Raw genomic sequence first — 24,830 nt, 5'->3', positions numbered from 1 at the left:
TAGAAAGAGCGAGTTCCCTAAAATCCCATGGTTGACTCAGCATGGGTCAACATGCTCCTAGCAAAGATTCTTTCTATGATACCATACTGTCTCCCACTGAAACTTGTTCAGCAATGGTAAAACAGTCTGGTTATGATTGGGAAGAAGTGATGTAATGGGGAATGTAGAATGATATGGCCTTGGGATGGATGGGGGAAAGACAAAGGTGATGCAATATATGTATAAATCACTTCAATGAACAAACTATTTGCACCCTGGATTTCCATAATGAAGGATGCAAAGGTTGCTGGAATAGGCCAAGATTCCATTTTTTATTCACATACAATGCAGACTAGATCCTGGAAAATTCCTTCTATTTCAATAGGGATTTGGAATTCCAAGTCTCAGATTTTGAATTCAAACAATATAATGATTTTCAGCTTTAATAGCAGAATACCCTGTGACTAAAATTCACTGTTTGTGATGTGGTTCACACCTGGAACTATTCTGCAAAAATGCAGCAAGTATCAAAAAACATTAATTATCTTTTCTTGTGGACAATGGGTCTAAATTTGGACAAGAATGGTTAGAAACCTAGGTAATACCAGACCACCTGAATTTAGACCACTGATGTCCTACTTCCCTAGGGTTGCCAAGACTGGCAAAGACCTTCAGCTGGGTCCAAGTTCCTGAGGAAGGTACAAGTTGAAAAGGATAAGGCAATCCTTTCTAACTTATCTGAAAGGAGGTTTTCAAGACTGTTGCAAAATCACCCACAGCATGCTGGGGAGACCCTGGCGATATCTTCATTGCAGATCCTCTGTGTGGAGTTCTTTATTCTGACTAGACCTAATTCTGCTTAAGCTAAACACAGGCTGAGGGAATCAGCACCTGGTGGGAGTAGCAGAAGCCAGGATTCAATTCAAGGAAGCCTAGATGCTCACAAAACAGCATCTACTTCTTTTGGAAAATGTTAAGTGAAGTTTCTTACTAAAGTAGGCCTCTTCTCTCCAATTCCCCCTCACCCTCACCCTTTTTGTAAATACCAGTACATCTAATTCTTTTGCATGTGACATAATTCTGAGGAAAACTTTCTCTGAGAGATTTCAGAACTATCACTACTGGTCTCAACTTGAGACTGGTGTTGGCATTTGAGGTTCAGATCAAATAAGAAGTATGGGTGGATTCTCTGAGTACACAAAATGTAGATGGGAATCCCCTGGTTTGGTGGTTAAAACTCAGCACTTTCACTGTCGAGGGCCCAGGTTCAATCTCTGCTCGGGGAACTAAGATTCCTCAAGCCACATGGTGTGGCCAAAGAAAAAAAAGTCGATACATATAAAACTTGCCTCCTTTTCTACTTCATATTAATGCTGAAGACTCCAGGTCCATAAAAATTTTATGTCATGTATCTTTCCACGTCAACAGGCACCTGTTATGGTTATTGCTCTTGGGGGAAAGGGGACGCTCAGTGACATTTTGTGCAATCATTCCAGTGCAATCATAGTGACATGTTAAAATTCCTACACTCCATCAGTTACAGAGTGAGGACATCCAGAGAGGACATTTGAGTCCTTTTCATTTAAAAGTTCCATTCACTGACTCTGAAAGTTCCTGAGTTGGGCAAAAAAAAAAAAAAAGGCCAAGGAATTGACTCTGTGTGAGAAAATGACCTGAGAAGTGTTGGTAGCTCTCCAAGTCAATGTAGAAATCCTCATCTCTCTGAAGAAAGGGGCACAGAGGGAGGAGCTCCAATCCTGCTTTAACCGTACTCCACTAAGTCTTCTATGTCTGCTGTTTTTTCCAGGTTACTTCCCTGGAGACTTGCTTATACACACCATGAGCTGACCTTGCCGTTTTAAGGCTTTAGTTGGTGGAACTTATAGGGCATGAAAGTTCAGGAAAGCCAGGCTTCCAAGACCCTGCCCTGTAACACCACTGCGGCCAGGCTTTGGGCTGAGTCCTCTGAGGATGCTTACCTGGGACACTGTGGCTGAGCCCTCTGAGGATGCTTACCTGGGACACTGTGATGCCGCACTTCTTGGCTAACTCCTCTTTGGCTTCCTCACTGGGGTAAGGGTTGCTGAGATGGGAATAGAAATATTCATTCAGGATTTCCGTTGCTTGCTTGTTGAAATTTCGTCTCTTCCGCCTTCATAAAGAGCAAGGAAATCACAATGACAAGGGAAAAAAAAAAGAAGTTCACAACAAATACATAAAAAGGGAGAGGAGAAGATCCACATTTGGGAGAAGACACGTTTTTGAGTGAAGGAGAGGAGACGTGCTCTGAGGGGCCGGATGGGGAAAGCATTTCTGAAGGTGTCTGCTGTATTCCGCACTGTGCTTACCGTGGGACACTGAGCAGAACAGTCACACCTATTTATTTTATTTATTTATTTTTTCGCCGCCACCCCAAGTCACACCTAGTTATACAGAGAGGTGAGCAGCAGGAAGTTTCAAAACCTGCCATCTTGGTTTTGAGCCCTAGACAAACAACACCAGCGGGGTGATTTGGAACGCCTCTCCAAACCTTAGCTTCTTCAAATGACAGTCGAAAGAGTCAAACCAACCTCATGGGGTGAGAGGAAGGGAGAAATGAGATCATGTTAATATACGGACAGGTCTCAGCACAGTGCCTAGTACAAGACAAATGCTGGGACTTCCTGGGGATTCTTCCTACCAGGCCCCAGGCCTCAGATCTTATCCTTCAGAGCCATCAATACAAATTATTCATTTTTCACAACTAGTGAGGTAGCTACGGTTATTCCCACTCACCAATGAAGAGCTGAGTTTAAAAGTTGCTCAACTAGTACATTACAGAGCTAAAATATTAATTCAAGTCTGCCTGAGTACAAAACCCAGCCTCTTTGTATATAGAAATTGCCTCCTGGCAATTACACAGAGACTCTGTAGCCATAAGTTAAAAATAAGTTATCATTTTCTCTCTATTCTATCCCCAAGTAAGCACATGCAACATTTTTAAAAGGCTTGGGGAAGGGGCAGGAAGGGATGGAAATTAACCCCCTGAATGCTTGACCTTCCTTAAAAGAAGAGAAACGGTACTTCTTAAGAAGGAACAGCTGCTAAATGGTGAAACACAAGCCCAGAGAAATCTTTTTAACATACAGGTTGCTAAAAGGAAGAAAACCACTCTTTGAATAAAAGCATTTTTATGCTTTAAAAAAAAAAAAGTGCTAATTGAACTAATTTAAAGTGAGAATCACTTTATGGCCTCTTCCCAGCTAAGGCCTGGGGATAGCTGGGGTTTGCTTAGGGATGCTGGACTCCTTGCAGCTGTCTGCAGGCCCTCCTCGAGGGGGCAGGGCCTCTATCTTCAAATTAGCTCCTTAGCACTTTTGCCTTTTTGCTTTTATCAAAACCTTTTCCTTATGGGGAAAAAAAAAATTTCCAGAACATCCCTGGTTATGCCAGGATATCAGGTTTTCCAATTTAAGCCAACGGAAAGCACTGATCGCCTTGCTAGACAGAAAATTCAGCTAATATTGTATTTTCAGGGTCCCGCTTGGATTAATTAACACAATAAAGTGCCTGATTTTACCGGATGAACACCATCTGTCCATAGGTATTAACCACATCTGTCCAGATTATGCCAGGCCCAAGTCACTCTCCCAAATCATGCTGAGTTTCTGGGTCACCCAGCATCAGAAACTGGGCAGATTAGATTAAAAGGCCCAACTAAAAAGGAAATATGTATTAAAAGCTCTTGCATGATGGGAATTTGAGGAAGGTAGCTAAAAGTGGCTAACCCAGTCTCCAGGCTAGTCTTTAGATAACCTCTGGCTTCCTCTTGGCCTCAAGAAAACAGTTGTTTTAGGCCTGGGGAATTGGCCTCTGAAGGCTCCTCTAATTGGGAGTTGTTTGCACTAGCATTACAGTGTATTTCTTGGGACTCTTCCAATTGAACTCACAGGAAGCCTCTCTGGAATGAGTTGGGGTGCTGGGATTGTACAGACAGCTGTTCCTGACTCCTCCTGGGGTCGCGCAGTCCTCCTTTAGGGGGTCGCATCTACTCTGACGGCAGCCCTGGTCATCTCTTGCAGGGCCTGTCTCCATCCAGGGCCTTTGAAACCCCAGAATGAGGAGTTTACAGAATTTCAAGAAACCCAGGGAAAATAATATACTTCTGACAATAAGGTTATTTGAACTAAGATGCCTGGTTTCTTTGCTCTGGCTGGAAGTGTTTTCAGCTTGGTGAGTTAACACTTGTTATGTCAAGCCAACCACAAGCTTTGATTGTTGGGTATCCAGGTAAGTGTAAGAAATGTGGAAGTCAATGAAATTTTAGGAATGAAGCTTTGGAATCACAGTGATTCAAGAATGAGGAGTGGAGGCACCACAGAACATCAAACATGTTATCTCAAATCAAAGGAGAGCCCAAATGCCTCTCCTAAGCGTCAATACCCCATTTACCACTGCGTCCATTTGCCACCGCATATCCCAGACACTTCCAACAAACTGTTTCTAAGACAAGTATCATATTTCACTCAAACCAACTTCATTTTCATTTCTTCCCACATTATATAATAATACCACCATAGATACAAAGTTCATTATATTTGCTAATTTGCTCATCCCTTCAACTGTTTGTTCACTCTTTAACTATTTGAGTACCTAACACACACCAGAACCTGGGAGTGATTCTCAATTCCCCTCACTCTTTTCCCTTCACTGGATGATTGGCCCCAGAGCAAGTCTTACCAGCTCTATTTTCAAATCTATCCCTTTTGTTCCATCCTCAGTGTCATTGCTTTTTTTGAAACGGGTTTAGAGGAACTACGGTCTATTGTATAATGGCCTTACTAAAGTTGTCCAACAGCACTGTCTACAATGAGGAAAATAAATGTTCTCTGTTCTCCTATTGGAGTAGCCAGCTTCTGTTGAGTGGCTGAAATAAGATGTGTAAAACTGGAGAGCTAAAATTTTCCATTTTGTTTACTTATATATTAATTAATATAGAATAAAAATCAAGCCACAGGCTAGACAGTACAACTGTAGGCTGATGCTTTCCTGAAATCATGCCCAAATAGCTCTCCTGGAAGGAGAGCATGGACTCTCAGCCATGGGGCACACCAGTGTGTGCCCTAAATGTCTTTAGCACTTCTTTCTTTAATCTATTCCTTCATATACCAATGTTTATCTGAACATATTTCTCTCCAAATATTTGAGTAAAATAGGGAAGGTATTTTATACTTATTCTGTATTGCCCCAGTTTGAGAAGCACAAGCCTCAGCTAATCCTTAAGAAAATCACCACAGGAATTCCTCTAAACCATGGATCTGATCATAAAAATAATAATAATGATAGCAATAATAATATACTATATTTTACACTAATATACCATAGTGATCCTTATTATATTATAGCTGAATTATGGTGTGAATGCTATGCTCCAGACACTATATTATAAATATGCTATCTTATTTATTCCTGTGTATAGAATTATTCCCATTTTGGAGACACAAAAACTGAGTCTTAGGAAGGATAGCCGTTTATCCCAGATCACAGATGTAGTCAGGGTTATAGCAGGAATCTGAACCCAAGCAGTGTAATTTAAGAACGTTCCCCTTTTCCTTCCTTACACAGCTCAGAGTTTCTGCTGCTGCACGGGACAATCCACAACCTTTGCTGGCACAGTTAAGGTCTTCCAGTGGATCGAGCCCACGCCCAGGGTCTCATTTCCCTCCAGGCCTACACATGCTCTTCCTAATTTCATCCAGCTTCATCATATGCTCCCCTGTTCCCCAAAGACACACACAGCGTTCATGCGCCCATGCCTCTTCATACCTCTCTGTGTATTTCTCTCCCACAGCATTTGCCACAACTTTACACGTGTCTTCCCAACTAAACAGCAAATCCTCAAGGGGAGGAGCCGTGTTTCACATGTATTTGAAACCCTGGTGCCCAACACATAGTAAGCAGCCCAGTCAGTAATGCCTGTCGAAGTTGAACTGTGTTGTTTACTTTGCTTCTGTGATTCCTTCTATGTGTTAAATGTCAGTCCTCTGAGATTCAGCACTGTCTGCCTCTCCCCAGTTCTCCAGTCTCTCTCCGCTCTGGGTGAATTTGGCAGTTCTACTTCCTGTGATCACATGCAGCTTTATGCTCAGTTATAAGAGCACCTGTCCCAGGAGATTATGAGTTCTTGAAGGTGGGACCCACACTTACGTGTATTTTTTTCATCTTTGTCATTCCAGAGGCTAATACAGCATTTGGAAGAATAAAAACTCAGTTATAGAAGTAAATAAATCTAAATATAGTGGCAGTTCAGCCAGATCATATTGGATGTCCTTTCCTTTCTTACAATCCTCTTTTTTTAATCATTTTCTATAACCTTAACTAGAACGGTGGAGTGCAGAGGTATATTTCCAACCATGTGCTTGCTGCTTTCTCCAGCAAGATGTTATTTTTTAAAAAACAAAGTTAAAATTATTGTATTGCTTGAAAATCATTAAGAAGGTTTACAAGTTCTATCTCAAAGACTTATCACAGCACTATGCTTGATATAAAACATGTAATAATAAAAGTTGACTGAATGAATGAGTAGAATTTTTAAGTTAAACTTTTATGGCACAGTTAAATCAACATAAGGAAGAAAAGAAGGATATGACTCAAGTGGACAAAACCTTCCCTAAGTGCTCCGCTGGGGAGTATGGAAGGCAGACTCCTAAGAAGATCTGTAAGATTCCACTCTGGGGTACCCCCCCTGACCTTGAATGTGTGTGTTGGGGGGACAGTGAAAATGATAGGATATCATTCCTACGATTAAGTTACTAATCAGCTGACTTTGTGTTAATGAAATGGGAGATCAGGTTAAAGCCGTAAGAGGGTGATATGACCCAGGAAGAAAGGAAGAAGCAGTAAGCCCTGCCAGTGGGAAGGCGGCCTCTAAGAGCTGGGGACATCAGTCCTACTATCACAAGGAACTGAATTCTGCCCCCACGGGAATGAGCCTCAGCTGTGAGCACAGCCTCAGCTGAGTCCCCGATCACAGCTTTGTGAGACTAGGGCAGAGGACCCAGGTTAACCTGTTGTTCCTGAACAACAGAAACTGTGAGACAACTTTGTGTTAGTCTAAGCTGCTAAATTTGTCGTAATCTGTTCTTCAAGAGCAGAAAATACAAGGAATGTTACACAACAAAGCTGTAACATTCAATTCTGCATTATATTATGAAGACTAATCCTATTACTAAATCAAGTCTCCCTTGTATTTCATTTGTCTTCCATGAAATCTTTTCTTAATGAAGCCCTGCCCATCAGATGCATGGATTAGAGCAGCACGTAAATATCAACAGTGAGTGTGTCTTTCTTACTAAAGTGTGTTTAACTAGCTTTCCCAATAATAGATAGTGCTAGAAGCAATGATATTAACTACTTCAATCATGCTGTCCAGGCAAACATTCATTTTTGAGCTGGAAAAACCATTTGCTCATCCTTGTGTTGGCATTTGGGGTCATATTCTTTCAGTGATACTAAATACACCCTCAAAATAAATGCTATAACAATGACAATTGGTTAATTGTTTTAGTTTTGAACCTTGACTCAGAGGCAATGATTCAAAGGTTGCAACCAAATCAGGAAAAAGAGCCTCTCTTATGATGACTGTCCTCCTGGTGCCAACTAGAACAATCTAGGCAAAAGCTAATGGAAGTGAAAGGAACCGTGTACAAAGCTTGCCTAGTTTCATGTCTTTTGGAGTCTGACCTTCAACTGGGCACAGCTGAGTTCCTGAAAGAAGAAATCCTATGAGAAAATGATTCTGCTTGTCCTTTCTCTCTAATATCTTCTTTCTTGAGAAGAACCCAGTCGGGGCCCAACTTTTTTATGCCCCCAATATCTGCCAACATAAATGCCAACACCAGCATTTTAATGAGGGGAGTTACCGTGCGGGGGGATGTAAACAACACATGCAGAGTGTGGCGGCCACAACACAGGGGAAAGACCCAGACACAGGCCACCAGTCACTTGCACTTCATACCATGGGGAGCAGCCTGCTGTAAATAAGCCAGGCTGGCAGCAGGCCACAGGGCCAGGGAGATACCTGGGGTTGGGGTGTCCCGCTGCAGCAGGCCTGTGCCTTCCTTCCCCCAGCACTGTGCTCCGCTGCGGAAAGCTCTCTTCATTTGCACTTTCTCTTGACTTTATGTATTTCTGTTAGCCCAGAGATACAGTTTGCTGGCTGACATTCCTATTTCATATTCCATATGACCCAAAACACAATGAATGAAAGGGAGTTTAGGAGATGCCAGGGAGCTTTAAAGAGGTCTGTGAACTGTAAAGACCACAGTTGTGCAGACAGAGGAAAGTGTAGGTAAAGGAGCTGAACAGTGCATGATTTCTAGGGTGGGAAAAAAATGAAAAAGCAGAGAGGCTGTGTGTCTGACTAAAAAGGAACTCAACTACAGATCATTAAATGGTATATGACCATGACACAGCTAGTGTTTTTATAATAAAAATCATATATTGGGATTATACTTAAGAATTGAAACAATTAAAGATGAAATCTGCATTTATAGAAAATGACTAATTTAAGGTGAGCTGTGGATCACAAAGGATATCCATACACTGAAAACTCATGTATTAGATCAATTATCAACATCACTTTCTAGAGTACATGAAAGATATGACTAGCACTATCTTACAGGCTAGATAACAGAAGCCAAAGAAATCAAAGGGATTTGCACAAATCCATCAGTGTAGAGAGTAGTGGGACTATCTGTTCTATAGTCTTAGCTTTTGTCCTAAAAGGACTTTTCTATCCATGGTTTCAACTGGATTCTTTGAACTCACAACTTAGGTCACAAGTTAGTGTCAGAAAATTTTAAATCTTGATTGAAAATCTGGCCCACATGAGACCAGTCCCTTGCCCCTCCACGCCCAAGGGACCACATCTTCTTCATTTTTGTGCCGCTAAAACTCAGCCCAGAATACGACACATGGTAATCTAGTTATAAATATTCGTTGAAGCTAACTAGGTGCCCTCTCTGCCAACATAAAGTGTGGAAGAGATTCCCAGCTCTCAACTGGAACCATCTTTCTTGAAGAAAAGATGTCATTGCAATATCTGGTTAGCCTTCTACGGGCTTATAGTTACAACCCATTCCTGTGAAGAGGCCACTAATGGTATGAAAACAAAAAGTCCTGCTTCTGTCCCTGTAGCTAAATCATCCTCATTTCTCATGCAGAGTGAGTAGCAGTGGCCACAAATAATATCCCATCCCCACACTTTCCTGGAGTTGTATAAAACCCATGGTTATCCACTCCTGCAGCCTTCCCTTCCCTGACCTCCCTCAGGCTATTACTTGGCTCAGCCTTGAACACAGTCACAGCGGGGCCTCTGGAGAGGGCCAGCCTTGGCCTCCAACCCTGACTCGGCGGTTCTCCCAAAGGACAGCCCTCTCCTGGGCACTCACCGTGCATCCAGAAACCGGGAGCGCAGGATCATGACGGCCTCACATGTGCTCTGCTTGAGCTGCATCTGGATGGAGCTGAACTTGCGGTGGATGATACTGACCATCCGCTCGATCTCCTTTGGGGAAATAGGCCTGGTCCGGCTCTGCTCCCGCAGGAGGTTCATCACGTGGGTGGTGAACTCATTACATGCCTGGAACGGAGGAGGACAGACACGGGGCTTGGTAAGGGTCCTTGCTGTGAGGATGTGTAGGTCTTTCTAGAGACGTGTACAGGTAAAGAAAACTGGGCTAGCTTGTGGCATTTTTGTCAAAAAAAAAAAAAAAAAAAAAAGAGATGCCCAGAAACCCCTTGCGACCCATTTGATTATAATTTTCATCACTATGTGGATTTTTTTAAAGGGGAAAAGAAAATTTACAATAGTTTTTCGAAATCAGTTTTTTTATGATTTTACTATTATGAAAGATGAAGACATGTATGTTAGTATAAAACTTCACAACCCTTCACTCCCATGTTAACAGCTAAAGAGAATTTGAAGTCAAAAACAGCATGAACTTTCTGCTTTGCCCTTATTTCTGTTATGCTAAAGCTTCCAAATATTCAATTTGGCATAAAGACTCCAAAGAATGGAATCACTGAGTTAAAAGCTCTGATGACTCTTCTGTGAGATTCTCATTAATCTACTTCTAGCTGTAACATAAGAACTCCCTCCTATGCTGGTCTTCTGAAGATCCTCTGTGTCTATAACACAAAGGGAATCTGTATAGAAACAATTCAAAACATGATTTAGAGGATTTAGGAAATGCCTCTGTAGACAGAAAACTCTCAGGTTATAGACCAATATACTATCAGCTCTGGAAGTGAAACTGGAGATCATTTATCCCACCTCCTTATTTTACAGTTGGGAAAACTGTGCCCAAGAGATGAAGGCCCACAGCAAAAAAGCAGCCTGAATACTCCCTAAACCAGGCCAAGACTTCTGTTCTTTCCCAGACTCTGGACTTGCTCCTTGGACCACCGCTGCCCTTTCCTTTAGTTACTATCACTTATCATTGTAGTCTGGTTTTCTTAAGGAACATTCAGCAAAACATCTACTCACACTTAACTCATAGCTGTGTTGGAAAACCGTGTAAAATTTGTTAGCAAGAAAGGGAAGCTGATGCTCTGAAGGTTGAAGAACTAAGGACTCAAAGTGTCCCACTTAATACCGCAGAATCATGTTCATTAATGCTATAACTGCACTGCTATTGTTTTTTCACAACACAAAGTTCTTCCTCGCTGTTGGTTATACAGTAACAGTAACAGTAACACATTCAATGTTCACTTCTCCAAGAAATCCTTTGAGGTTCGCTGGCCAAAGATACATCAGTAGACATCCATCCACTGGGCTGTGTCTACACTGCGGGCTGGGAAGCCTGGTCTTTGACCCTGTCTCCATGAGCATGTGGGCAATTGCTTTCACTACTCAGCGCCTTGTTTTATTTGCCCAAGAGTGGATTTAATCATTCCTACCCCTTTAGCAAGGCCAGCAATCTTCACAGTCCTTGTATGGTGACCTGTGGATGGAGTAAATCACTCACATTGAACAGGGCAGCAGCTAAGAGCGCAGACTGCCTGTGTTCACACCCTGCCCAGAAACTCACTTCACTGTGGGGCTTTGGTCAATCATGTAAGATCCCTGTGTCTTCTCTTTCCTATCTGTGAAATGAGGAGGACAGTACCTCAAAGACTGTGGTGGACAAGATAAGTTACTGTGTGTCTGGCCATATCGTGTGTCCTTATCTTTTTCAAGTATAGGTAACTCAGAAACCCAGCATATGATCACAGTGGGGCAAACCTCTCCAGGCTTCAGTTTCCCTTGTGGTATAAATAAAGGAGGTCACAAATAGCTTCTTTCTACTCTGCAGGTATATATACGCTGAAGATGAAACCCACAGAAGATCAGGTCCATAGAGCATTTTGCCCTTACTATGAAAATTGCTACATAAACACAAGATCTTATTATAAGCTTCATCTCTCCCCAACCTAAACAGCCCCTTCACCCCTAAGCTGTACCACAAAGGGAGGATAAAGCCTGGCAGCAAGTGGGCTGGAAGTCTCTGAGGCCTCAGAGAGGAGTGGCGGGGAGGTGTGCTGCAAGCATGCCCCGCAGGGCTGCAGGTCCTACCCTGCCCCCGACTTGGTGGGGGTTCCAAGTGAGGAGGGGCTGGGCGTGAAGCAGGTATTGTCGGATGCATACCCTCTCTGCTGGGAAGCCACAGTACTCCGTTAATAATGTGCTTCATTATGGTGAATAAAAATACTCACAATAGCTGGTGTTTATTCGGGGCATTGGATCCAGGGCCCCTTTCTGCTCTGCCCTAAACAGACAGTGGCGTCTGTTCACCCACTGCTGAGGTGGAGCAAGGCAGCTGCTCAACAGCTGCTTGGGAACACACAGCAGACAACAGACAGGACTCCAAGTCCATTTAGATGGGCAGAACACAATGATCCAGATTCTTCCAGGACCTGAACTACCCAGGCCTCCTTAGTTCCCCAAGCTCAGCACCTTCGGAAGCTGCACTGCTCCGGTGAGGCCAGGTTCTCCCGGTGGAATGGGGAGTGGGAGTGATTAATTAATTAAATAGAACCCTCGCAGGCTGAAGGTTTCTGGGACAGAGGAGACTGCTGACGACTGTCCTAAAGACAGTCGCCTTCTGGAGCTACCCGTCCAGCTGCCTCTGGAGACGTCCCGGGTTCCAGGGCAGGGGCACTTTGAGGAGCGGCCGACCCAAAAGAAGCTCTTCACAAATCTTGCTTAGTATAAGCAATTTAATCCTAGAATTGAAGCTTCCTTCCTGCACTCTCTTCAGCTCATCTTCATCTCTAAGTCTTTCAAACTGGATTTGGCTGCCAATTTCAGCAAGGAATAGGACTGAGATCTTAAGACTTCCTTGGCTGTGAAAGGACTACTTAACCCACCCCAGTTCAGCCTTGGAGACTAAGCCTTGTCAATGTCCTGGCAGCACTGCTTACAAAAACTGAAGAAATCTGCAAAGCTACAAGAGTATCTTTTTTTGTTTTTTTGAATAGCACTTGGAAGAAAATTTAGTTTTCTGATATCCTGGTTTTATCTATCAAAATATGCCAGCTTTCTTTTTTTTAGCTAGCTCTTAAATACCTCAGCTACCAACACGATCAACTGAAAAGGTGTTTACCAGCCCTTTTTAATGAAGAAAACAATTTCTTTCCTTTCTTTCTAATGAAAGTCACTAGAAGCCTTCTTTATCTAATAACCTCAGGGTGAAACAGTGGCTGATTCAGGTCTTTTTGGCGGGGGTTGCGGGGAGCACACGATGACTGAGAGGGGGTGAGGAGGGTTACCCCAGTTAATTACTGGAGAGCTAATTGATCCTCTGGTTATCTATCATCACCAAACTAAAAACAAAACAAACCAAAACAACAGAATCAACTCTTAAATAGTCAATCCGGTAACCATCTAGGTACTATTAAAAGAGACTGACATTTTTACTAAGGTTTCCTATTTTTTAAAAAGGTCCCTTGAGGAATGCTTACAGAAAAAATGAAGAAGATCTATCTTTCAGACTTGCTAGCTAGAAGGTTAATGGCATAATTTCCTCACAATCTGCCATTTACTCTAATTAACAATACAACTAATATTAATAAATTATTAAGCACACAGTGTGTTAAACAGTATTCAGTTCCTACCCAGAAAATGCCCAAAGAAATAAGGCAATAATCTCTTAGTCCTTCTTAAGAGTAATAAATACAGAATACTACTGATACCTTGACCTAACTTGATCCCACAAGAGACTGAACTAGACCTGCCGGTGAAGGTCTGAGGGTCTCCTGCGGAGGCGTGGGTCAATAGCGGCCGCCGCAGGGACGGGACACTGGCGCCAGCAGTTGTGGGAGACGCATGTTGACATAAATCCTCCCAGAGGTCGCCGTTAACCCTACCATCCAGCCTGCAGACTTCAGGACTGGGTCACCTCAGACCAAACTAGTAACAGAGAGGGAATGCAGCCCCACCCATCAGCAAAATGGATACAGTGTAAGTTCCCAATTTCCAGCATTGTTGTTCTTCAGAATATGTAGGTATCTATGAGAAGTTTCTTAAGGAGAGTATTTTTATCACTAGTCTCTCTTAGAGAGCATCAATCTATTCCATGAAAGTACCAGCGAGGACAGGCCGGTTACTTCATTGTCTACAGACACCCACACTCGTTCCATATTAAGTGGAGCTGAGTGTTGCTCCAATAACAGCCTTGGGCTAAAGGTCCAAATCTAGATTCCAGGGTAATCTGTCCCTCCTTGGATGTATGACCCAGATAAATCATCTAACCTCTCTGACCTCTATTTCCTCACCTGTATCAGAATGGAGATGATGACAGCCATAAAAGTGCTGGAACAAGTGCAGTTAGGTTAATAAAAGTGCTTTAGACATTTTGGAAGAAGATGGAAGAGGAACAAGGGGCGGTTAAATCAAGAAGACAGTCTGTTCTCTTTGTTGCTGGCAACCTGAGCTACGAAGAAAGCTAGTTTTTAACACCATCCAGCCTAATATCCATCTCAGTTGTAGGTTTGGGAGGAAGCCACACTCTTTGTGCCCCTGGAGTTTGGGACGAGTTAACCTGGATACCAGGTCTAGATAGGTTCTTATGCCAGAGACCAAGCTCAGTGGTGAAGGCAATAGGAAACGCACGGGAGGACGAACCCAAGTGGCTAGCTAGGGACCTTTATAGGAAACGTCCCTGTGAGTCTTCCGAAACTATCCCCTTGGTTAGGGCAGGCTGTGAACTCTAACGTGATGGCCCAGGAGGGGAAATTGTCATGGATCAGCCAGCTTACCTGAGCTGAGCCTCTCCTGGGATCTGATAAAATGTCTAAAGAGTCTACATCATGATAAGAATGTTTGTTCTTCCCCGAGAGGGTCGAGGGTGATGATCCACAGGTTCTCACCACAAAATGACTTTTATTTTGCTCCCCTTGCCTCCTCCCTACACCTGTCCTGTGGCTGAAATTCACAACACTTGGCTTCTAGCTTCATAGTAATCTTTTCCCTCATAAAAGAAAAGACTTTGTAGAAATCTATTTCAAAGGTAGATAGGAGTGCAATAATGAAACTTTCTTCACTTTAAATTTTAAAATGCCTATTTCTATTTTAAAATTTATATATTCTATTAAGTTTGCATTTGCCTTTTACTTAGACAGTCCTAAGTGGACGGTACAGGGTCTTCTACTTTTTGATTTTTTTCCTCCCTCTTCTATGATTCTTAAAAAAGAAAGAAAGCCAGAAATCTAACAATTCTATGAAAGTACGTTAACTTAGAATTTCAGGACAATGTCACATCCAACAATATGACAACCAACTAATGTCAGCTAAATAATGGGAGGAAATCCTGATGTTAAAGGACCCCTAGTAAAATAGTGTTGCTCATACTGACCAGAGGAAACAATATTGACATTTAAATTCATGTGTGTGGGGGGGTGGTGCTCTAGCAGAGAGGGGTGCTGTTATAATTAGAATACCATGCAACATCTATATACTATTTTATGACTTAACAGCCTTTCTTAAGCTTTTCCTTCATATGATTTTTTATGGCTCTCTAATAGCTTAGGCTCCAAATCCACAGCTCTTTGCTGAATACTATCAGCTACTGAGGTAGAGAAGGTGGATCACTGGATCCCACAGACCGTCAGTACTGTCAGGGCTGGAATTCAACTTTGTCTACCTCCAGGGGTCCCCCGAGACCCTCGACTTTTTTTTTATAGCGGGATATGTGTATCATATTATGTACTATATATAAAAGTCAGAGTGTGATGGACTTTCATTTGAACTAATCTGAGCAGAGTGAAGGAATTTAAGGTCAAGTTTTAGTATCCATTCTCATAGGCTTCCATGAGCCCCGGGTGGTGAGGAAGCCTCCTAATCAATGCGAAAACAAGGCCCAGGGGACCCCCACCACACACACCTCCCCAGGTCAGCTGGTGACTGCCCATGACTATCGCACCGAGAGCTCCAGAGCTGCACCCAAAAGGGACATCGCTCTGGAGTGCCAGGGGCTGTTTCCTTATACAGACTCAGTTTCCTAAAATCATCAATTAAAGCCATTTTTTTAAAACGATTTTTTTAAATGATCTTATCTCCAGTTTGCCTGAGTTTTCAATAGTGGAGACCCTGGACTTGATGGGCTCAAGTTCAAAAAAGCGGCTCTGGGGGGAAGCCAGAAACACTGGATCCCCGACGGCCATCTCCAGGAAAGGCTACCAGCCTCCATCCCCTCCTAGCTCGGAGTTGCATGATTTCTCCGCCCTGCCCTAAAGGGCTGGGGAGGGCCCAGACCCCACAAGGCTGTGAGTACCTGCTCGTATTTCTCCAGCTCCGTGTGGTAGATTTGTCTGATCTGTGAGAGTTTGGCTCTGTAATCGGAATGTTCCACGGAGTTGTCGGAACCTGCGCCTCCAGAAGCAGCCGCCGCCGCAGCAGCCGCCGCGGAGCCTCCGCCCTTCTCGGGCCCCGCCACCCCCTCGGCCAGCAGCATGTTGTCCAGTCGCATCAGCTGGGGGTCTGTGGGCTCCTCTTCTTGGGCTCCCCGGATACTCAAAACTGCAGGAAGATACAAAAGAGTGGGGAGGTGTTGACAGTAACCCAACGAAGTAAAATTTAAAAACAACAGAAAACTCCCAATATATGATCTGGCTGAAGAAGTCTCAGATTATTTAACAAAACAGCATCTGAGCAATGAGCGTGCAAAGGGCTGGAAAGAGAGAGGGATGGGAGAACTAGAAAATGCAAGGAGAGATTGATTTGTTTCTGAAATTAATTAGACTCCTCTCATATGAGGTGCCTGTAACAGTCAAACTGATGGAGACTGGAAGCAGGCCTGTGGGTACCACAGGCTGGGAGAAGCGGGGAATAAGGAGCGAGTAATGAACCAGTATGGAGTTACATTTTGGGAAGATGAAAAAGTTCTTGAAATGGACGGTGGTAATGGCTGCCCAGCACTGGGAACGTACATAATGCCACTGAACTGTACAGTCAACAACAGTTAAAATGCTAAGCTCTGTTATGTATCTTTTACCACAATTGAAAGAAATTTCAAATCCACAAAAAAAAAAAAATTATAACAGAATATAATTTTCACTTTCATCCCCAAACTGCCAAATTTTAATGCAAGGAATAGCATTTCCTTTCTCATTTCTAATTTTAGATGCCTGTGAGTTTGTTATTACAAAGTTTTTACACTCATTGACTTTATGATATTGGATCAGCCTAAATTTTCATTTCCAAAATAACCTAAGTCAGGCAAATTCAGTTAATTTGAGTGATGTGTGAAGACCTCTCCCCTGGACTAGGGATTTCTAGTTTCCAAAATTGAGATCAATTTATTCCGGGTGGTAAGAACTCCGTCCTGGTACAAACAAGGGTGAGATCCTTTAAACAAGCTGCCTCAGGGATTCAGAGAAGCTGGGGTTCTGAGAGGATGAAGGAGGCTGGGCTCCACGAAGGGCTCCTTTTTATGAATCCCCCACGACCATTTGTGGGGGAGGAAGGGGTGATTTGGACTGAAAGAGATCAAGTGATTTAGTAAACCAGTGGAAGAGCTAGGCAGTCTCGTTTTACTACCTTCATACAACCTTCCATAAAGTAAATCACTCGTCTAAACCCAGGTTAGTCGTCAGCAGCCACGTCTTTGTTGAGAGTGAACAGGAAAAAAGTATCCAATTAATAAAAACAAAACTGTGGGCAGAGCAGGGAAGGAGGGCTGTAACTGGAGAAGCAGCAGACTGTGCTCGTTCTAACCCTGGGCGTGGGGATGGCAGAGCCCGGGGGCCGGGCCCAGAACTGCGTCTGGCCAGGATGCATCTGCTGAGCCCCACGGGGACAGTGACAGGAAAGGCGGATCTGAGCTCAACCCCAGGGGCCATGCAGACGTTCGGGGCATTCCATCACCTGTAATACCAGCGTAACTGCTGGCTGTGTCCACATGCTCCTGGCTTCTAACAGGTCTGACAAGAAGCAACCTTGAAAGTTGTTTCAAGGAAAGCCTGAGTCCTGCGCTAAAGGAAAATGGCATCATTGCTTTTGCGAAACACGAGACAGTCAAATGGACGGTCAAGCATGTGGACTGGGGCGGCAGCTTAAAGGCCCGGGGTAGACACATGCACCCCTTGAGGAAGCGAGAAAATTCAGGAGGAGGGGAAGAAAGAAGGATACAGAACAGCCCGCACTTCAGGACCCAGGCTCTCCTCTCGCAACTGAATTTTTAATGTTCTGCTGCCCTAAAATAAAATTGCTATATTGGTGACAGCACAGGTTAGAGGATTGTGGAGTTTAATTTTGTGGACATTTTTCCAATGAAATCCCTCTTTTGTAGACTCAGAAGCCTTACATGGGAAATTGTCCCCCTGATCTCAGAATAAGAAAGGTTTAATCATGTTATTCAGTTCCTTGAACTTATTTACTCAAATCTCCAAAGTCCTCAGAAGAACATATCACCACTAACAAAGATTTCCTTAAGAAAGGAAATGAATGCTGCAGTACCAGCCCCTAAAGGTGTGGGGTGGCAGGGAGAAGAATGTGACCCCCCAAGCAGGTGGTGGTAGAGCCCCGGAACCGCTCCTTCCTCACCTGTACAGCCCAGAGAATGCTTTCAGGTGAGGACATTAGTGTGTGGGGTTTATGGATGTTTCCCCAGTGAATTTCATTGAATGAATTTTAACTGCTTTATCAACAAAATACTTATGGGTCATTTAAGATTGAAAAAAGAATCACCTCTGAGCCACTTGGTAATTGTGGCACTTCTACTTAATCATTAAAAAAAATTGGTGCTGGGGCAAAGTTTGACACTAATCTACTCTCTGGAATCCCATGACCAATACGCCCCAGAAGAGGCCACAAACCTCGGCCGATGGGAAGCCTCCTCAAGATGCTGAGGCTGGTGACATCTGAGCCGGGCCGTGACGCCTCCAAGCGGCTCCTCCTCATCACCCCAAAACAATTCTTGCTGACAGATCCAGCACTGACAGGTCTCAACAGTGGTAGCAAAGTAAAAGAGAATAATGTCAACGGGTGAGGATATACTTTCCTGGGGCTACCTACACACCGTCTTATCCGAGGGGATGGTAAGGATGGTCGCTAAGACCAACTCACTCAGCCCGTTAACTTATTCCTCTAGCGAAATTCCATTAGTTCTGAAAAGAATGAGACAGAAAAGGAGTCGGGCAGACACAGAACAAAGTGCTGGTGCTGAGTCCTCCAGGTACGAGGTGGGTGACCAGGTGGTCATGTTACTGCTAGAACTTCCCATGTGCCCAACATTTACCTCAAAGAATATCTTCCCTTGCCAGCTCTCCTCAGTTGCACCCACATCCATGCCTCACTTTTTCTTTCAAACAATCAATGGGGAGCGCGAACTGTTTGCACAAAGTCTGTACACCTACCTGCTCAGTATTTTTCTTGATCTGAAAATCGAACTGCTTTTAAATGAAATAAAGGAAATGCTAAAGCTGCCAAGGACACTGAAAGCAGACATGTAATGCCTTACCCGCCAAAGAAGTCCCAGGACAGTCACAGAGGGCAAAGCCCTAATCTACGCTACTGGATACATTTAGTAGGGGGGAAAACCACCACATAGTAACAGTGCTATCCTTTTGCTTAGCTTTCCTATCATTTGATGAGTCCTGGAAACAAACACTCTTTAAAAAGAAATTTGGAATCACTAAGATTTAATATAATAGGTTTCCAAATGTGGCCAAGAAGGAATAGTTATGAAAGAAATGAAATGCACCTTGCTTGCATTTATCCTTAGAGTTCAGGACACATAAATTGGCCCCAAACCAGAGATATGAAGAAAATAAAAGAACAGAAAATGTAGGAAAAACAAACCCAACAGTCCTCTCCACATTATACCCCTCAAATTGTACTCAAATCATTAGGAAGACAGAAATTTCAGAGCATGTATCAGAACCACCACCACAAAAACTATTCGTACACACGCATGCAATATAAACAAAAGAAAGCCTTCCTCTTCCACTGTCTAACACAGAAGATTCTGGCTCTGAGGGTCCTGGGCTGTGTATGTGTGCTGTGACGAGGCCCGGATGGACCAGTAAACCACACAGCATGGACAGATTTCTGCCCCAAAGGAGCAGGGTCTGGATGCACCACTATAAAGACAGGCGTTGGGAGTCACTGACATGGAAAGCTGTTCAGCTAGTGGGTTAAAAAAAATCCCACCCACATTAAATAAATAAATGAAAAGGCCGATATGTCTAAGCCAAAGTGATGCTACCTATTTACTGCTTGAAGCCAGCACTCTGCCAAATAGGAGACAAAATGATTATTTAAAAGCTCTTTTTTTTTTATCTCTGCGGCACCACGCAAGTCTCAAATGAACCTTTCACCAGGACACCAGAGATGTTAACACTCATCCTCCAAGATCCAATTTCAACCAGCGGAGCTGTTACCTAATCCAGCAACCATCACATGTGATCAGGTTCCTGCTCCCCTGATGGGCGCCCTGCAGCTTCCCTCACCTCCTCCCCTCTCTGCTCCCCAGCCCGACAGCTTTTACTCAGGTTTAAAGGGAAAAACCCCTGTTTATGCCAGTACCTACAGGATTTTAATAGTGAGACTGGTACCCTTCCATTACCAAAAATAAAATCAACTGCAGTGGATTTGCGCTGCAAAGAGGGTCATGCAACAAGATATTTAACCTTTTCGGTAATGATTCTTAAAGAAGGAGTTTCCTTCTCACAAATCTAACCCCTCATACGAGAGACCGGTCAAGAAAGGCGAGTGATGTATACAGAAACTGTCACAGGCCCTTTAAAAAGCATCTGATGTCACCATCTACCTTGCTGCCATCACTGGCCCTGAGGTTAATTCTCTGGTGAGCCTCCCAAGATAAGAAGGCTGTCACAGCACAGTCGGGGCTGCTCTCACAACTGGTCTCCTGATGTTCCTTCTTTGTTTCTCCACACACGGAGAAAAACAAACCAAACCCGAAGGCAGCTTCAAGATCCTTGGCAGGAGGGCAGCAAGCGGGCCGTTTTGTCCTTGGCTGAGCCCTGCCACCGATCCAGAGCACCTCCACACAAGGCCCACTAGAGGGCACTCTTTCTTCACCAAGGACTGGCTGTGCTGGGAGGGCGGCTGTTTTCGGTTCCCAGGTTTTTTTAGTGCTGGGGGAATGCCCCTGCTGAGATTCATGCTTCCAGGGGTGGAGCAGGCAGCAGAGGAAGACAGCATATCTACTGAGAGGGTTGTCTTCAAATCTGGACGCAGTTCAGGGACCCAAAGCTGGGCTGACAGAGAGAGATGATGGACGGTCAACAGACAGGTGGGTTTCTGGGCTTCGCAGGTGGCGCTGGTGGTAAAGAACCCGCCTGACATTGCAGGCAGGAGACCTAAGAGACACAGGTTCGATCCCTGGGTCAGGAAGATCCCCTAGAGGAGGGCATGGCAACCCATTCCAGGATTCTTGCCTGGAGGATCCTGTGGACAGAGGAGCCTGGAGAACTGCAGTCCAAAGGGTCACAAAGAGTTGGACATGACTGAAGCGACTTAGCACACAAGCAGACAGGTACTTTGGGAAAGGGCATGAGGTGTTCCCAGGATGGGAGCCCTCATGCTTTCTGGCCAGTTTCTTTGCTTGATTTGAAGGCACAAGACTGAACCTCCATGCAGGTTTTCCACAGTCTACGAACTGGTCTTCAATATATGTGACCAGAAAAGCTGGGATAGTGAAGCTCTCCGAGACTCTCCTCCCAACCCTGCTCTGCCATCTTCCAGGGGGTGAGAACTTTGGACAGAAGTATGGGACAAAAATGCTGTCCTTGCATTTTTTAGAAATAGAGCAAAGTGCCTGCCTCCTGAAAATATCACCGTTAGACCTTTTATTTGCTCAGAAAGTACTTGTGCACAATTAATTGCATCACCTTATAGAACAGACTTATTACAGACTTAGATAGCAGATAACTGAAGATTACAAAGGCGGAGTATTTTCCTCAAAACCAGAGCAAAGGGGACAAGCCACAACTATAATCCAGGTCTTTAACTCTTACACACTTTATCCTCTACTATAACATTAGGATTCCGTCACCAATGGTCATCAAGTGGACGTGCTTTCAATTCTGCATATGTGTACATGTATACACACACGCGCACACACACAATGTCTTTTGATGCTCAGGTTGTGGCTGACATACGAGGCAGAAAGCAACCAGACATGAGGTAGGGAAGGGAGGAAGTTCTTCCTACTGACCTCTTAATTTCTTTAAAATTTCCTCCAAACCTGGTCTTCTTCAATTACTTCTTTCTGCCAATAGGACCATCATGATTAGAGCCACTAAGCCATGTGATAGAATGCCCTCTTCCCTCTCAGACAGAAAAACCCACTCACCACAGTCTCATCCTATTTCAAATCTCCATTCAGTCTTTCTCCAAGAAACCTACCCAGATAATAGCTAGAAATGAGCTCCGCTGCCACTGAGACACCAGGCAAGTATTAATACTGTCTACAGCACAGACGCAGCACATCTCAGAACCACCACCGTCACACCTGCCACCTCGACAGCAAGGCTGTGAGCTTCTGAAAAGCTGTGATGATCTGTCCTCCACCTATGTATCCCCCATGACCGCACAGAGCCTCTGGCACTGAGCACCTATGTGAGCATCTCTTAATGTATTAGAAAGAGCGCAGGAGGCAAGGCTGCAGGAATGGGCTCTCCAGTGATCTCTGTCGTGGTTCACTGTCCATGGTGAGGCAGTCAGCTCCTTATATATTCGTGCTTTCTCCCTCTGGTCCAGTTACAATTTAGACCGGAGTTATCGTCTGGTAGAGACCTTTGCCCTGTCACCTCTTCCACCCCACTTCAAATCTGTCAAATCAGCCTGAAAATGCTAAACATGCAAATCTACACCATCATTAGGCTAGAGCCTTAGAACCCACAGCCTGGCCTGTCCCCAGCAAGCCAACATTCTCCACGACGAAGGCTGTGGGTGTTGGGGAAGGCCTGGCATGTGACTGGTACCTGGGGGAGAATTCCTAGGAGGGCTGACAGCAGCCCCCAGGGCAGGGGCTATGCATAGCATGTCACCCAAATGAGCCCTCTGAGGGATGCTCAGTTCACTTAAATCACTAATTGAGCACCTCCAAGGAGCAGGAATGAGGTGGATGCTGAGAATCCCAAGAACGTCAGGGTTTAGACTCCTCCAGTCCCTTCAGTGTGAGCACATCAAGTTGCCAGAGAAGGTGGAAAGCAAGCAGAAATCCCAGTGGGGACACACCCTCCAATCCTTCCTCCAGTTTCTTCCATTTCCCACAAGCACAACTGCACTCACAAATCATAAATTCCAAGCTTCTGCTGAAAAATAACTATGACATATTTTCATTCTTCTGAACCCAAAGGCGGGACCAAAACCTGATGTCAGTGGTTTGAAGCTTAAGGTACTGCGTCCTGGTATCTTCCAGTACCAACCTTCTCATTTGTTTGATGAAAAAGGTGTTTTGTGCATTTTGAAAACAGTCTGTCTATCCAACAAATGGAAATGATTGACAATTTGATTTCTTGAATTTTACAAGCCAGCCTGAGAGATGGTTGCCAGTCAAGAGTTTCTGGTGAGCATGGGAGAACCAGTGACCACCTTAGTGGAGACCGTCCAGTGCAGGCAGAGACCTCCGAAGCTGCTCAGATGAGAAGTCCAAGTTCCTGGAGTCTTCAAGTGCGAAAGCCATCCTTGGACTGCCAGCCGTCTGCATGTCAGCTCTTGAGAAGCTCAGGGGCACCAAGGTTGCGATCCATGGGTCTAGGCTCTCTCATGGCATCACCAGGTGCTTAGACATTAAGAAAAGCTCCTTCTAGCCCTTTCAACCTTCCTTGGTTTGTTAGGCAGGTAAACCAAGCAACAGGCCTTGAGGGCTTTAGTCAGTCAATAGCAAGAGTTTGAGACTGCTCAAGCACTGTATCCTGCAAATATTCACCGAGCATCTCTCATAGTGCCAAGCATGGTGCTGAACTCCAAAATAAACTGTGGTCCAGAAGGACCTAAAGGATAAATTCATGTCTTCATATTTACCCACCACTACTATGTTCAGGGCTTTATGAAAAGTTTTAGGGCGGGAGGTAAACATAAACATATATGACACCCTTGGGATGGTTTTAGAGTTGCTGTTGTTTATATTTGGGGGTTTTCTTTAGAGAAACATGCCACACTTGTCGTCACTTTTTCTGAGCCAGGTTGCAGAGGCTCTGGTCACGTGCGTGTTCTACTTCTCAGGAAACACCCGGGCACGGATCCCGCTCACACGTCCCCTGCTTGGCACGCGGAGCCTCCCAGGCCAGCTGGCAGAGAGCAGGCTCATGTGCTGGGCAGCAGACTCCCGCCTTCCTGGACGGGCGCCGGCTGCCCGGGTGAGGGGGCACTGGTCCTCAGGAACTTCAGCTTGGACTGCCGCTGGGGGACACGCTTGGCTTTAAGGACGGCCGCAGAAGCTGGGAGGAGGGTGTGACATCACAGCGGCCTTGGCCTGGGCTGCGGCTCCCGGAGCTGTGAGAGGAGAGCAGCTCCCAGGGAAGACCTGCGCAGGGCGCCAGGAGCCAAGACGGCGTCCACTCCTGCGGCTTCCTCCTCCGCTGTGTATCAAATGTGTGTGCCACTGAGGGCCACTGGTTGGCAGCGTGCTGTGCAATCCCAGAGAGGCAAGCTTCTCTCTGTAACGGTGGTTTCTCACCATGGGGAAAGCGAGAGAGCTTCTCACCGTTCTGGATTCAGATGGTAGCATCAATTAGGCACCTAGCACACTGCTGGCAAGTGCTAATTCTTGACAGATTTCCTCTCCCATCAGAACGCAGCATCCTCCCAAAGGGTAAGGGTGGCCTACGCCCTCTTCTCTGAGCTCCACAACATGGCAGAGGGAAGAACGGGCACAGAGCTGAGCCCAAGGCTCCCAGTGCACGACCCTGCCTTCCTTAAGCTGTTTCTTTATCACCTGACAGTCAATAATATAATATCAACCACAGCTTGACTCTCATTAAGGGATTAAATAAGTTTATTTTTACAAAAGCACATGTCTGTGCTTGGTAACTGGTTAGCTTTCAATAGTTGGTTAAATCTACATCAATCCCATCGATAAAGGTCCCTATGGGAAGAATAAGAAAGCAAGACAGATTTCGAGTTAAGAGTTTGCTTTTTATATGAAAGAAATCAGCAAGGCAGAAGGAAACAGGCTAAGTCAGTGAGTACACACACACACACACACACACACACACACACACCAGGCTAAGTCAGTGGGTATACAGACACATATATACACAACAGTTTTCATCAATGAGTACACACAGACACACACACACACACACACACACACACACACACATACCAGGCTAAGTCAGTGGGTACACACACACACACA

General features: G+C 44.6%; 1 protein-coding gene across 4 annotated transcripts in view; it reads right to left on the bottom strand.

Annotated features, from left to right (window-relative positions):
• Window positions 1-24,830, bottom strand: part of PBX1 (PBX homeobox 1) — a 329,269-nt gene that overhangs the window by 87,454 nt on the left and 216,985 nt on the right. For all 4 annotated transcript variants that reach the window (XM_070467711.1, XM_070467712.1, XM_020897161.2 and 1 more), the window contains 3 exons: window positions 15,774-16,018; window positions 9,411-9,601; window positions 1,996-2,131 (listed from right to left, as the gene is read on the bottom strand). In XM_070467711.1, the coding sequence (XP_070323812.1) occupies window positions 1,996-2,131; window positions 9,411-9,601; window positions 15,774-16,018 (572 nt within the window). The remainder of the gene's footprint in view (window positions 1-1,995; window positions 2,132-9,410; window positions 9,602-15,773; window positions 16,019-24,830) is intronic.

This window comes from Odocoileus virginianus, chromosome 5, assembly GCF_023699985.2.
Source record: "Odocoileus virginianus isolate 20LAN1187 ecotype Illinois chromosome 5, Ovbor_1.2, whole genome shotgun sequence".
NCBI classification, from domain to species: Eukaryota; Metazoa; Chordata; class Mammalia; order Artiodactyla; family Cervidae; genus Odocoileus; species Odocoileus virginianus.
Note: the sequence above shows the minus strand (reverse complement) of the source record. Positions and strands in the feature narration are given on the sequence as shown.